This window comes from Ursus americanus, chromosome 18 (genome assembly GCF_024610735.1).
Source record: "Ursus americanus isolate L20-20 chromosome 18, mUrsAme1.1.p, whole genome shotgun sequence".
In the NCBI taxonomy this organism is placed as follows: Eukaryota; Metazoa; Chordata; class Mammalia; order Carnivora; family Ursidae; genus Ursus; species Ursus americanus.
This window is the reverse complement of record NC_142144.1, coordinates 7,749,852-7,764,479: the sequence shown is the minus strand read 5'-3', so window position 1 is coordinate 7,764,479 and position 14,628 is coordinate 7,749,852. Positions and strand designations below refer to the sequence as shown.

Below are 14,628 nucleotides of genomic sequence, written 5' to 3'. Positions count from 1 at the left end.
GATGGCTGGAGTCAATTAAAGCCTTTAACTGTTTTTTAAAAAAAGAAATGGCAAAATGTTGGAGCGTCTTAAACCCTAGCTTCCTAAAGCACACGGTAGAGGCCCGAGGGCTGCCACGGATGCAGGAACCGGAGCGGGTAGGAGCCCAGGCTGTCGGGCGGGTCTGAAGCGAGAACACCGGACTCCTGTCCGTTGGCCACAGGCCCGGTATGGATTTGCAGACCTCCCACAGAGACCTCGTGACAGATGAGGGAACTGGCTGGCTTGAAGTAGCCACGGAACCTGCCCACAGTCAGAGAGCCAATCAAGTGGCAGGTTCAGGGTTTGACCCCAGAGCTGTCACCTCCCCACCCATTTTAGGCTTCCCAGCCCAGCCCAGCACTGATTTCATGGTCTAATTTATTGGCGGTGAGTATATAGGGGTGGGTCCAGGCCAGACGGGCCACTTCCCGTTGGATGCCTGCCTCCGGGATCTCCAGGTGACAGTTGCGGGGAGGAGCTAGGCTCCCCTATTCCCAGGCTGGGCACCCCTAGGCTTCTGTTTCCCTTATCAGCGTAGGTCCAGTCCAGGTGTGGAGGCCGCTGGGAGCAGGTCCGGGTGGCTCTGGGCTGGCCCTCTTCTGTTTGTTTCCATGGAGGAGGCCTGGGTGGGCTGGTGAGTCTGCTCTGAGTTCTCTCCTCCCACCCAGCCCAGGTCACCAGGTGCTGGATCCAGGCGAAAATGACAGGGACTCGGTTTCTACAACAGCGTGGACTTATAGGGCAGTGGTCTCTCGCTCTGTGGTCCTGGGCAGCCGCAGTCCAGGCCCGCTGGGTTTGAAGGTTCTGTGGGGTGGGGCGGGGGGACCCCAAGGTGCTCCACGCTGGTGCCCCCGCTGGCAGCAGGCCTCGGAGAGGGAGGCAGGAGGGGTGGGCGCAGAGGGCAGGGTCCATCCTTGGTCGAGTGGAGGGGTTGGGGTCCCGGGACAAGTTCATGGCCAGTGGTTCCCAGCTCGCGGCTGCTCAGTCTCTCCTGCTGGGCGAGGGCTGGCTGGGGGGCCCCCAGGTCTCCGGGCCGGGTGCTACGCCATGCTGCTGGTGGAGCAGGGGGTGCTCTGGGTGCTCCCGATGCTGTGGTTGGTGCTACTGCTCTCCGAGGAGGCCGGGGCAGCCACCGCCACCACGGGCTCCCGCTTGCCGGGGGGACCTGGGGGCAGGGGCGGAGGTCAGGGCCCCGGCCAGGGCTCCCCACTCCCCCAGAGGCTCCCCCGGGCTCCCCCAGGTGATGGTGGCAGAGGGGTCCTGAGCACTCATGCAGGGGGCCTGGGGTACTCACGCGTGTGCGAGTAGATGTACCAGAGAGCGGCGGTGAGCAGGGCCCCAATGAGGAAGGCGCCGAAGGTGATGCCCAGCACGGCGGGCAGGACGAGGCCTTTGTCTGTGCGCGCAAGGGCAGGATGGCTGCAGTCAGCGCTGCGGCCCCCACCCTAGCCCCCTACCGTGGTGGGCTGGCCAGGAGCACAGGGTTGGGCATCAGTCCCAGTTCGGCCCCCGACCCTGACTTCTCTGGACCTCAGTCTTCTCATCTAGCAGATGGGCATCACACCCGTGCCTGGCACTGAGCCATGGCTGTTCTGACCATCCACCAGAAGGCCCAGCCAGGCCTGTGGGCCATGCCTCTGCCTTCCAAGGCTGATGGAGGTGCAGTTGTAGGGAGAATGGATGGTATAATCTGAGCAAAGAGTGAGTGGGCCTGGGAGTGCAGAGCCTGCCCCACCCCACTGTGTGACCTTGGGTCAATCCCCGCCCCTCTCAGAGCCCTCTACTATGGTAGGAATGGGCCAGAGTACTTCTGAGGGCTCTTCAGCTCTGCTCTTGGGTTTTCCCAAGCCTCATTCTGTCTACACTCCTGACTCCTGGGTGAGTATGGGCCTTCCCTTGGAACGGAGTTCCCACGGATGCAGTAGGGTGATTAGCCCGGCTCTCTTGGTCATGGGTCAGGGTCAGGGCCCCATCCTAACCCAGGTAGGGTGGCAAGGAAGCAGGTGCCCTCCCCCCGCCCCCGACTTCTGCCCCCAGTGTCAGTGACCCTTCCGGCCTGTTGGGGGCCCCGGGCTGAAGGTGCATTCTCCACACTGGGGGCCTTAAGAGGGTGAGGCCAGCCCTGCTCTAACGTGCCTTCTGCCTCACTTGATTCCAGGACCCCCACCCCCACCCCAAGCAAGGTCAGCTAGCAACCATGGGAATTAGGAAAACCCAAATGCCTGGGATCTGGTCCATGGGGTAGTCAGGAGCAAAGGCTTTCTATCTAGAAGGTGCAGCATGGATCCTATGCTAGGCTGCTGGGGCCCTTCTGTCCCTCGTCCCAGGGATGCTCTCTCTGGGGTCCTCCCTGCATGTGTCTGTGCTGCAGCCCTCTGGGCCATCCATCAGGTTCCATGCTGGCCTCAGCTTCTGGAACCCTAGAGAGACTCACCAGGCAGGCCAGGGCTGACGATGTTCAGACGCAGGGAGATAGTCCTGTGGACGTCCTGGGGGAGGAGAAGAGAGTGGTGGATAGCAGAGCCTGCAGGCGGCAGCTACCGGGCTTATTCCCTCGCTCTGTACCCTGGCCTGTCCCAACCCACCCTGGGGCCTTGGCTTTGGATTCCATCCCACCACTTCCTAGCTGTGAGCCTTAGGGCAAGTCGTGCTGAGGGAGGGGTTTGGGTGGACAACCCTTGGCTGCTACCAGGATGTTCCCTGGGAGACTCCCGAATCCCATGAGGACTGTGGGGCGCTCTGCACTGCATCTGTGACCCTTGTGAACACCTGGGAGAGATAAGCCAGGGTAGCCTACTGAGAGTGGAAGGGGCAGGCCTACTCAGGAGTGGCCCCAAAGGCTTGCCTAGCTTCATACAACCAGAAACGTTTCTAATCCTGGAGACCCTTCTGTGTGCCAGGACCTGGGGATATGTGTGTCCAGGGCTGTGTGCCTGAGGACAGGGATTCCCCCCTGGATGGGGAAGCAGAAAATCAGAATTTTGTGTCCTTTATTTTAACCCTCTTTGCTGAGATCTCCTGTTTAATGACATTGGTGACTGTATTATGGGGAAAGATGGGTGAGTGCACGGATTCCTGGGTGGATGGATGACTCGTTGGGATGGCAGGAGGCTGGCTGGCTGACTGGGATGGTGGAAGGACTATGGCTGAATGACTGGGTGGGATGGTAAGAAGTATCAACTAATGAATGGATGACTGGGTGGGAAAGAGGGACCATGGATGGAGGACTGGGTGGGATGGTAGAAGGCAGGATGGAAGGAAGGATGGATGGAAGGGGGAAGGATGGATGGAAGGATAAACAGATGGGAGGATGGATAGATGGAAGGGGGATGGATGGAAGGACGGAAGAAAGGCATGAAGGATGGAAGGATGGTGGAAGGATGAATGGAAGGAAGAAAGGATGGAGGGGTGGGTGGAAGGAAGAATGGAAGGACACAGATGGAAGATGGATGGAAGAAATGCATGAAGGATGGAAGAAAAGGAAGGATGGATAGATGGATACAAAGGATGAATGGATGGTGGAATGATGAGTGGATGGATGGATGGATGGTGGACAGATGGATGGATGGTGGAAGGGTAAGTGGTTGGAAGGAAGGATGGATAGACAGTAGAAGGATGGATTGATGGAAGAAATGAAGGATGGATGATGCAAAGGATGAATGGGTGGAATGATGAGTGGATGGAAGGGTGGATAGATGGGTGGTGGATGAATGGATGGACGGTGGACAGATGAATGGGTGGAAGGACGGACGGATGGACGGAAGAATAGATGGGTGGATGGATGGTGGATGGATAAGTGGTTGGAAGGAAGGATGGATAGATAGTGGAAGGATGGGTGGATGGAAGAAAAAGGAATGAAGGAGGGATGGGAGGATGGATGGAAGCAAGGAAGGCTGGGTACTGGAAGGAAGGGTGGATGGACGTAGCTGCAAATCCTACTAATGTCCAGGGCACAGCAAAGCCACCAGCAGGCTGTCGGTGGCAGAAGGAGTAGCCTTGGTAACCAGAAGCCGCACACCAGTCTATGGTTCTGCCCCTTACCAGCTGGTCCCCCATTATGGGCTGTCACTTCCCTTCCTGGAAACCCGAGACCCGAAGGCACCCTTGAAGCTGGGGCCCCACTCACCGGGGACAGACTCCGCGAACGCAGGGCTACGGTGCAGCTGAGTGTGCCGGGCGTGGGCGTGGGCACCATGTAGCCACGGAGGAGGAAGCTGAAGCGCACGTCACCAGCGGGGCCTGGGGACAGCAGGCTCACACAGCTGCCCTTGGCGGTCTGGCTCTGGATGAGTTCCACAGTGTCCACATCGGGCCCCAAATCCAGGTGGCAGCTGTCCAGCTGGAGCACGAGCTCCGGGATTGGTGGGGACATGCTCACCTACGTGGGTAGGTAAGAGTGACATGGTCAGTTACCTGACACCACCCTTGTGAAATAAGCTAGACTCATTCTGGGGCTCCCCCTGGCGGTGGAAGGACAGTCTTGGGTGCACCCAGAGCAAATGAGAAGGAGGGGACATTCCACCCAGTGTCCCTGGGCTGTCCCTCCCCTCCGCCACACATGCTGCTGGCTCCCTCTTTCCTCTGGGGAGTTCAGTGCACACCTTCCCTCTACTCATGGTGCCAAGAAAGGCTCTGAGAACCCCAAGAGCGGGCAGGCCTGCGTGGTCCAGTCCAGTACCTGCACAAAGCCCTGCTGGCCCAGCTCGATGGTGTTGGAGGCCTGGAGGAAGTGCGGGCTGAGGAACAGGCCCAGCTGGAGGGAGAGGCTGTCCATGTTGATGCAGTGCACCTTCTTCTGTGGGAGACAGGGGGGCTTGGTCAGTCTGGGAGGTTCCCGGCTAGGAAGGTAAGGGGGGCGGGGGTGGGAGCACGAGCCAGGGTCCCGAGTTGCTGCCTGACCCCCCCTTTAAACAAAACAAAGCTAATCTTTATCAAGACCTTGCTCTGCTCCAGGCCTGGGCGAATGCTTCCCCATGTGTCATATCAGTGACTGCTCAGAAGCGCCCCCATGGGGGAGATCCTTTCGTAGGCCCCTGTTTACAGATATGACCTTTAGGTCCAGAAGGCTTAATTGATTGGCACAAGGCCACACAGCTAGTACGTACTAGAACTTTCTGACTTGAGAGGCCAAGAATGTAACCCGAAACAGTGCTGCTCCCGTTGTACAGAAGGGAAGACTGAGGCACCCTGAAGCTAACATGGCCTGCCAGGATCGGGGCCTGAGTTTCCTGAGGCCTACTCCCCTCCCAGGCCAGGAAGGGGCGCCAGGACCCTGAACCAGATGGGTTAGCATGGTAACCCTCCATCTCACCCACTGCGGTGATGAGCTTGACAAGAGGTTGACGACCACCTGCAGGAAAAGAGCCAAGGAGCAGGTCAGAGCCAGAAAGTACCCCAGAGGGGATCCCACCCAACACACCCATTTTATGGATGGGGAGACTGAGGCTTAACCGAGGGCTAATAAGCTTGTCTTCCAACTGAGCACCGCACCCCCTCTCCCAAAGGCCCCCCGCCCGGCCTGGAAGGTCAGGAGGCACCAGCTAAGCTGGCTGACACCTTTCCTGCCCGCCCTTGCTCTTACCTCATTCCTGACCACATTTTCGGTCACTTTCATGCCACAGCTGGAGTAGGCGCTGCGCAGGACCAGCTGGTCGTCTCTGTCCTCGGCGTGACAGCGGGGGTCCGAGAACGTCAGGCTCGTGATGGTGCACTTCAGAGTCTGGGCCAGGGTCGGAGGGGAGGGGCACCGTCAGGACGTGTGGGGCTCTCTGCGGCCTGTCCCTCCACCCCAGCACCAGGACTGACAGAGCTCATGGCTCCCGAGTCACAGCCATTGCTCTCCTCCCCTCTTCACTTGTGTTAGATCTTACCAGACTACGCCAGTTAAGACTTAATGCTTTTCCTGAACCACGCTCACTTTTGTCCTTAGCCTGGTCCTAAGCAGTACCACCTGGGACAGCTTGGTTTGCTACTTTCCTCCCAATGTATATAATTGGAATAAACGCAGATGTATTTAAAAACATTCATTTGATGGGGCGCCTGGGTGGCGCAGTCGTTAGGCGTCTGCCTTCAGCTCAGGGCGTGATCCCAGCGTTCTGGGATCGATCCCCTGCATCGGGCTCCCTGCTTGGTGGGAAGCCTGCTTCTTCCTCTCCCACTCCCCCTGCTTGTGTCCCCTCTCTCGCTGGCTGTCTCTCTCTGTCAAATAAATAAAATCTTTAAAAAAAAAACACATTCATTTGAGTTCTACATATAATCATTGCCCACAGCCCCAGGGGCATGGAGATCCCACCAGCAGAATCCAGTCTCAGAACCCTAGACTCTGGGGCACCTGGGTGGCTCAGTTGGTTAGGTGTCTGCCTTTGGCTCAGGTCATGATCCTGGAGTCCTGGGATGGAGCCCTGCATCGGGCTCCTTGCTCGGCGAAGAGTCAGCTTCTCTGTCTGCCCCTCACCCTGCTCTCTTGGTCTCTCTCTCTCTCAAATAAATACAATTAAAAAAACAAAAAAAGAACCCTAGACTCTTAGATCCGGAGTTGGCAAATTTTTCGGATAAAGGGACGGATGGTAAATCTGTTAGGTTTTGTGGGCTATGTGGTCTCTATTGTAATCACCCAACTTTGCCATTATAGCCTGAAAGCAGCTCTAGAACGTATGTAAATGAATGGGTGTGGCCGTATGCTAATAAAACTTGATTTACAAAACAGGCAGAGGGCCACAGTTTGCCACCTCCGGTCTTAGAAAAATCAGTCTTAGAATTTTTCAGTCACGCTCTTGGGATCACAGAGTCAAAGAATCTTGGCGTCTTCGAGTTGAGCGAGCTGTTGGAGGTCCCACTTGAACCCAGCTAACTCATGTCTCCTCCAGAATGCCACCGCTGATGGCTACCGCCCCTCAGGTGCCCGGAGCCACCTGAGGAGATAACGGCCCACCAAATAAAAATGACTCTGGGTGAAGCCCCAGTGACACATAGGCCTGGAATCCCAGCTCTGCACACTGACCACATTTCTTAAGTCAGTGAGCGGGCAGAATGTTCCATGTTGGGATAATTCTGTTCCTACCCTTTTCTTTGTATTCTCTTCTATATGGATGCTGTACTCAGAGAAAATGGGCAGATTGTGTGTGTGTGTGTGTGTGTGTGTGTGTGTGTGTGTGTGTGTGTGTGTGTATTTGGCCTGGGCAGCAGTCATGCCAGCCAGTGGGGCCCCGCACTATCTCCTTCACCTCCTGGCACCTGCTGGGCCGGAGGGAGGTAGAGGGTGAGAAGAGACGGGTAGCAGACAGGTGGCACTTCATGTTGCCCCTGTACCCCACACCCCCCAAAACTTCCACGTGTGCCTAACTACAGATTTAAGCATTATTCTAAAGATCCCTGAGATGATGGGTGATTTGTCAAGGCTCTGGCCGAGATTTCCTGCCTCAGAACAGAAGAAATCACACAGGGGGAGATGGGCAGCAAGGCTGGCCCAATGTTTTTAAAATGTCCCCAGGGGCGCCTGGGTGGCACAGCGGTTGGGCGTCTGCCTTCGGCTCAGGGCGTGATCCCGGCGTTCTGGGATCAAGCCCCACATCAGGCTCCTCCGCTATGAGCCTGCTTCTTCCTCTCCCACTCCCCCTGCTTGTGTTCCCTCTCTCGCTGGCTGTCTCTATCTCTGTCCAATAAATAAATAAAATCTAATAAAATAAAATAAAATAAAATAAAATAAAATAAAATAAAATAAAATAAAATAAAATGTCCCCAAACACAAAAATCACTTTGGCCAAAATTTAGAGATATAACAAAGAGAAATTATTTCGAATAATGGTGCACAAAGGGCCTGCAATGTTTTTCTTTCTATAAAATGCTTATAAAAGTCATCAAGAAGAGCACTGAGCTTAGGTGATTATAAGTCACATGGAGTCATGCCTACCCTCACTACTAATCAAAGAATTATAAGTTGAAACAAGAACGGAGCTCCATGTCCCATCTCTCATGTTGGCAAAGGTTTTTTTTAATTTTTAAAATTCTATTATTATTTTTTATTTTTTAAGCAAGCTCTGCGCCCAACGTGGGGCTTGAACTCATGATCCAAGACCAAGAGTCGCATGCTGCACCCACTGAGCCAGCCAGGCACCCCGGCAAAGGTGTTTTTTTTTTTTTAAACAAAAATAATAGTCTGGAGAGAGAGCGTCAAAATGCTCTCCTAAATCAGCAGGGAAAGTTGGAATCATCTTTTGGAAAGTGGGTTGGCAACATGTATCGAAACTTACAGCATATTCATGCATTCTGACCCAGCAATCTCGCTCATGTGGAAATCTAGCCTAAGAAAACAATCCTATATAAAGAATGCATGGTGATATTTTCTGCGTCTTCCTACTGTTGCACAATTGGAAGCAGCCTAAATGTCTAACAAGGGAGGAGTTAATTATGGCGTATGCCAATATGATGGAATAATTTGTGCTTATTAAAGTGCCATTAAGTACATATGTCAAAGTTCTAAAAATACAGTAAGTGAATATAGCAGGAGACAGACAAGTGCACTGGAGATAACACCATATACGAAATACAGAGAACGCATTCCAGAAAGAAACCCACTAGAATGCTGGTAGCCATGGTCTTTGGCCAGGAAGGTTGAGATTTTCTTTCCTAATTTTTCACATTTAAAAAAATCCCAGGTTATTCTTATAGTCAGTACCCTTGCTCCTCATCAGGCGGAGATCATACCGTAAGGATCCTGTGTTAAGGGCCCGCCCGGCTCAGCCTGCATTTAGGATTAACGAACAATGACTAGTACCCGTTTACTGAGCACTTACTGTGTCAGACCTCATTTAACCCTTCCTGCATGGCAGGTCCATTATCAAGCCCATTTCACAGGTGGAAACACTGAGGCTTGCAGAGGGATGGGATTTGTCTCTCTGCCTGGGTCAGGATCCCAAGACTCTTGGCCTAAAGGAAGGACCAGCTCCCCAGGTCCCCAGGGGTTCGCTTACTGAGATGAGATCTTTCTTGAGCACCACAGTCATGACGTCTTCCGAGCACTTGGGCTGGATCAGGGACAGGAGCAGCTCCTGGTTGCAGCTCTCCTTGGGAGGGGTGGTCCGGACGGGTGGGGGAGAGGTCTGCAGCCCACGACCTGCTAGGGCAGCAGAGGCCGGCAGGCAAGTCACTGAGCACTCCCCGGGCACCGGGCACCAAGTGCTTCCATAACTAGCTACTTTCACTGACCCGGCCTGTGGATGGGGAAGATGGGGCTCCCGCCGGCCGATGCAAGCGCCGGGCTCACACAGCGGCTCGGTGGTGCTGCACCGCGCCCTGGCCACTGGTCCCAGGAGGGGGCAAGGGAAGGGAAGAGGGTGCTCACCGCAGCTGTGGGCCTGCAGCGAGACGACACTGGCCAGAGGGAGCTCCACGAAGGATGCTACCATGCTGGCGTTGAGTCTCCGGGCCTCCCCCAGCAGGCCTTGGGGTGTATCCGGGAGCACGAAGCCACGGATGTTCTTCTCCGGAAAGATCTTGAAGGAGTATTCACCAGTGGTCTAACGACAGAGCAGGAAGCCACAGACACAGTCAGGGGGCACGCAGCCCGGCAGGGTTATGCCAGGCCTCAGGGCCACTCTCTCCTTTGCTCCTACAGTCTCCTACCCCTGGGCCACCTCCCCTCATCTACTGGCTCCCGTTTGTCCTTCAGATCAGCTTGGGGCTCCCTTCTTCAGGAATCTTCCCTGACCCTGTAGGCTGGGGTAGGGGCCTTTCCAGGGGATCATGGAAGGCTTTGTGGAAGAGGTACCATCTGGGTGAAGGTCTGAAGGCAGAATAGCTGGTGCACAGAGGAAGGGGGTGCATGTGTCAAGACTCAGGGCCAGGGTGCTCATGCAGGGAGTTTGCGTTTTCTCTCTGGGGAGCCTCGGTGAGGCCTGCGCAGCAGGGCTGTCTGGGTCGCGGAGCAAGACTCACCCAGATCTGCATGTTGTGGTTGGCGTCGATGAGCCAGGACACATAGGGTGGACCTTGCAGGATAAGCACAGCGTCGGGATCCCCCGAAGCACAACGCAGCTCCACCTTCACGGTCACCGTGCGGGGCCTGCGGGGAGACAGACCCCGGCGTCAACGCAGCGCGGGAATGCGGGGTTGGGCGGGGCCTGATGGAGACGGGTCGGGACGGGTCGGGTGGGCGGCCGCCGACTTCTTTCACCTGTCACTGCAGACCGGCGGGAGGGGCGTGGAGGTGGGCGGGGCTTGGCCCACAGGGGAGGGTCCCAGGGCTAAGGTGGTGGCAAAGACGCTCTAACCTCGCCAGGGATGGGCGGGGCTTGGTGGGGGCGGGGCGGGCACCCTTACCCGGCCTCGGTGCCTGGCAGGACCCTCACGATGTGCGCTTCCTTGTGGCCAGGCACCCCTTCCAAACGGCAGCCCCGGACAGAGGCGGGGGTGAGCGGGCTCCATTCGAGAGTGTGGCCCATGTCCTTGAGGGGTTCCAGATTGCAGGAGGACGGTGCCCTCGGGGCTGTGGGGACAAGCGCACCTCAGTTCCCTCCCTGAAAAGCCTGGCACTAATACAGAGGCTCGGCCTCACCCACAGTAAAGGGGGGGAGGGTTGGGCAGGATGGAGCAGCAAAGAAGTGGGATGCCCGGGAGGACCTGAATTCAAATCTCCCCTCCACCACTTACTGCCAAGGGACTGGGGGCAAACCCCCTGGCCTGTTTCCTCAGCTGTGGACACAGGGTTAGTAAAGGCATGAACCCATAGTGCATGTTAGGGGTGCAGCCCTGTGACCACCAGCACATCACCTCACTTTCCTCTTTTCCAGCATTTACCATGGCTGGAAATTAGGGAATTTATTCATCTGTGTACATATTTACTGCCATCTCCTCGCCAGTGTTGGCTCCAGGATGGCAGGATCTGGGTCTGTCTGCACAGAATCTCCAAATGCCTAACATAGGACTGAGCGTATAGTAGGTGCACAATAAATAAAAGTGCTGCTTTCTAGGCCAAAAATTACTGTCCCGAGAGAGCACTCATTTGTTACATGTGACCTGCGGCAAATCACATCCCATTGTGGAGGCTTAGTGTCCACATCTGAGAAATGGGCCTGAGGAATTCACATTTCTTCAGAGCTGAGTCCTGAGTCCAGAGAGGCTGTGGGGGAGGCTGACCTTGGTCCAGACGGAGGAGGATGCTTTGAGGGTCATTCAGCTCAGCGATAGATGCAATGGGGCCCTTCGTTTCTGCCCAGTCGAGGAACTGCTTCTTGGTGGTGAAGGGTGGCAGCTGCGTGGTGTTGACTCCTGGGTGCCCTTGGAAGATCAGTTTGGGGTTCTGGGAAGACACAGGGAGGCTCAGGGTGCTGCTCCTGGGCCCCGAGCCCCCTCTGTCCCATTCAGGAGGTTGGGAGGTAATCTGGGGAGGCAGCTGGTTGGCAGAGTGGAGGAGGCAGGGCTGAGAATGCTGAGGCTGATGGATCTGAAGTCCAGAGCCCCCTCATTAGCCTCCCACCCAGAGCCAGATCTGTCTCATCGCCCTTCCACACCTGCTGCCAGACGGAGACACATCCTTCTTCATCCTACTGTCCAAACATCACCTCCCCACCCCTCCACAGTCTTACTCATACAACCCACACTTGTGACATCATGGGTCTGCCCTGCCCATCCCCGCATGGTGCTGGACACATAGTAGGCACTGAGAAATACTTGACTTTCCTGCTGTGTCAGCTTTACCCACATACCTAGCACACAGCAGGTGCTCCCTGCACAAGGGAAGGGAGGAAGGACAGAAAGAAGAAACAGATGAATAAATGCATGAATGAAAGACTAATGGGGATTGTCCCTGTCCTGGGGGATCTTACCATCCAGAAACTACTTGCACATCAAGTCACTTGAAACAACAGAAGACGGAGGATATTATTTAATAGAAGCAAGGGAACGAGACAGGTCTCTGGATGGACAGGGATGGGAATGTGGGGGGATCTAGCACCTCACCAGCTCTACTGCCCAGGCCTCAAGGAGAGACCCTGGGGAAGGAAACAGGGAAGACTTCCTGGAAGAGGTGTTCTGTGGAAGTCTAAGGAGTCAGAGGAAGTTGTTGGGGCCCCTGACTCAGAGTTCCTTTGCATTCCATCTTCAAAGCCAGGGTCGTTGCTCTGAAGCAACAGCAGCATAAGGGCTTCAGGCTAGATACTAAGGGGGACTGCCCCCGGCAGTGGCAGTAGGCAAGATACCATAGAATGGTCCACCTAGAATGGAGCAGGATTTAAACAAGGGGGCAAAGTGATGAGCACCTGGGTGAGGAACTCAGCCCCCAGGGTGGAAGGGCTGGGGCAGTGCTTTAGAGCAGGAGGAGGTTAGGGACCTTTACACAGTCTGACTCTTGGGGGATGTCATCATCTGTAAAATGGGGGTGTAAGAGGGATTAAAGGCAAGGCATTTGTCAGTCACCCGGTGCTGGGTCAGACACAGAGGCCCAAGTTCCAAACCCAACTGTGGCCCCTCTGGTGGAGTCCCTGCCCCCTCTTCAGGTAGCTGTAGTACCCCCCCCACACACACACACAGCATCTACAGTGCCCCACCCCCATCCCTGAGTATTCTTAGCTCCTGGGAGGAAGGCGTGGCCCAGACCCAGCCAGCAGCTGCTGCGACCTTCCTGCCCTGTGGGTGCGTTTCATGTTCCCTGCGTCACCCAGGGCCCGCCAGGGCTCAGATCCCTGCCTTCAGGGCCCAGGAACCGGAAGGGGAAAGGGAAGGCGAGAAGGGGGGAGAGTTAAGTGGGAGGGGACCCGGTAAGCCCTGGCTCTCCATGGGGCCTCGGTTTACCCCCCCTGGGAACAGAGGGAAGTACCACATGGGGCTGGTCCAGTTCTGCCCTCCTGCTTGGCTTCCGTGGCTCCCTGGGCTTTCACACTGGCTCTGTCTGTCTGTCTCTGCTGTGCCTGCTGTGAGCCTGGATTCCTCGCCCCACCCCCAACATCTCCTTCTCTGGGCCTGACTCCTAGGCAGCCCTGGATCTGGGTCTGTCTTCGGTTCCCAGCCCTCCTCCTCCTCCTCCTCCTCCTCCTCTCTCATCTGAGTATCTGTCCGTCTGTCTCTCCCACAACAGGCTGGCTCTTCCTAGTTCCCTTTTTCTTTGTGTTTCTCTCCCCCTTGTTAGCTTTGCTGTCCACCCCCATCCCTGCCCTTTGCTTTCTCTGGCTGTAAACAGCAGCTGCTCCCATCTGGGGACCACCTCCCAGGGCCTTCCAGTGGGGGAGTCAGTGCCCACAGGCCACCCCACCTCCTCCAGCCCTGACCCCCCCTTGCTGTGGCTCCCAGCCCATTGACCTCCTCTCTCTGGTGGACGTGCCTGACACTTAAAACTGGAATTTTTGCAAAATATTTTTTTCTCCAATGTAGGCCATGTTCCCTAGAGCAAAGCTTGCAAATTCAACAAAGCGTAAAGAGCAAATAAATAAATGTCTCTCCCAATCCCATTTCGTTACCATCACTACTACTAAACCATGGTTAGGTTTCCTTTTCCTTTGTACTTAAATATTTTCAAACCTGTCGTGTAACTTTTTCTAGAGACAGTGATGAGATTACCTTATGGGAAGTCCCTGGATGCAGGTCTGCCACCCGGCAGGTGGGAAGGCCGGCTGTGCAAGACGACTGGACTTGGCCAGGGTTGCCCATCAACCTGGCTCCCACACCTGGGTTTGGACTCTTCACCCCAGACCCTGCTGCCTCCTGGGCTCTCTCAGCAGGGCCCCATGGGATTCACCAGGCAGGGTGAATAATGTCAGAGTGAAAAAGAGAAGCAGGGCTGCCGGGGCAGGAGAGCCTGGCCCCCAGAGACACAGAGCAGGGGCCTCGCATGGCCAGAGCCTCAGCCCAGGGCGGGAGGTTAACACTCACGAAGGCCAGGTTGAGTGCGATTCCTGGGGCCTGCAACCGTAAAAGCATGTTCTTGTTTGCACCGAGGACCAGAAGCACCTCTCGGGGCCGGGTGCCGTTTTGCTGGGCCTTCTGGAGAGTTAGCTCCAGCTCTGACAGCTCCTGGGGTGGGGACAGGAGAAAGACACACACACACAGACCAGTCAGGCCTGCACCAGGATCAGTCGTAAAGACTCCCTCCTCAGCAGCCTCCCCTCCACTCTCCCTGCCCCGCTGGGCTGCCCCTGCCTCCCAGGGCCCAGCACTGGGCCCGGCCGTCGGGAGATGCTCACAAAATATTGGCTGAATGGATGAAGGCGATTGGTCTCATCAAACCCAAAGAGATTTTAAAAAGTTGCGATAAGCCTGAACTTTATCCAGCAGACCAAAGTTTGCGGTTTCTGTGGGGCGCCTGCTGTATACCAGGCCTGTGAGCACCTGTGTGACTTGGATGGTACCCTGTGCCCTTTCACTGTTCCTAGGCAGCAGTGTCGAGGCATCAGCCCTTCCCGGTTTCCCGCATTCCTGTTTGCCTTCCTAAAGTACCGAAACGCCCATATTTCTGTTGATATAATACCATCATTTTGATACAAGACCGTGAACTTGAAATCATCACATCCCGAGAGGCACCTACAGCATGAAAAGTGTTCGTTTACCATGGTGTATGCATTTAGAACGCCTCCCTAACAACAATCATATCCACATGCACGGTAATAACAATCCCTAACC

At 55.7% G+C, this 14,628-nt stretch overlaps 1 protein-coding gene across 3 annotated transcripts in view; it reads right to left on the bottom strand.

Moving 5' to 3' along the window:
- Positions 1–382: 382 nt before the first annotated feature.
- ENG (endoglin) overlaps positions 383–14,628 on the bottom strand; it is a 31,193-nt gene continuing 16,947 nt past the window's right edge. Inside the window, exons 3-15 of one of the 3 annotated variants that reach the window (XM_045771000.2) lie at positions 13,882–14,022; positions 11,155–11,317; positions 10,339–10,504; positions 9,955–10,081; positions 9,362–9,536; positions 8,991–9,136; positions 5,603–5,740; positions 5,333–5,371; positions 4,700–4,813; positions 4,148–4,399; positions 2,456–2,510; positions 1,316–1,417; positions 383–1,186 (exon numbers count right to left, since the gene is read on the bottom strand). In XM_045771000.2, coding sequence (XP_045626956.1) covers positions 1,062–1,186; positions 1,316–1,417; positions 2,456–2,510; positions 4,148–4,399; positions 4,700–4,813; positions 5,333–5,371; positions 5,603–5,740; positions 8,991–9,136; positions 9,362–9,536; positions 9,955–10,081; positions 10,339–10,504; positions 11,155–11,317; positions 13,882–14,022 — 1,743 coding nt within the window. In that variant the 3' untranslated portion in view covers positions 383–1,061. Of the gene's footprint in view, positions 1,187–1,315; positions 1,418–2,455; positions 2,511–4,147; positions 4,400–4,699; positions 4,817–5,332; positions 5,372–5,602; positions 5,741–8,990; positions 9,137–9,361; positions 9,537–9,954; positions 10,082–10,338; positions 10,505–11,154; positions 11,318–13,881; positions 14,023–14,628 lie in introns of all 3 variants that reach the window. The other 2 variants (XM_045770998.2, XM_045770999.2) reach the window with 2 other exon arrangements.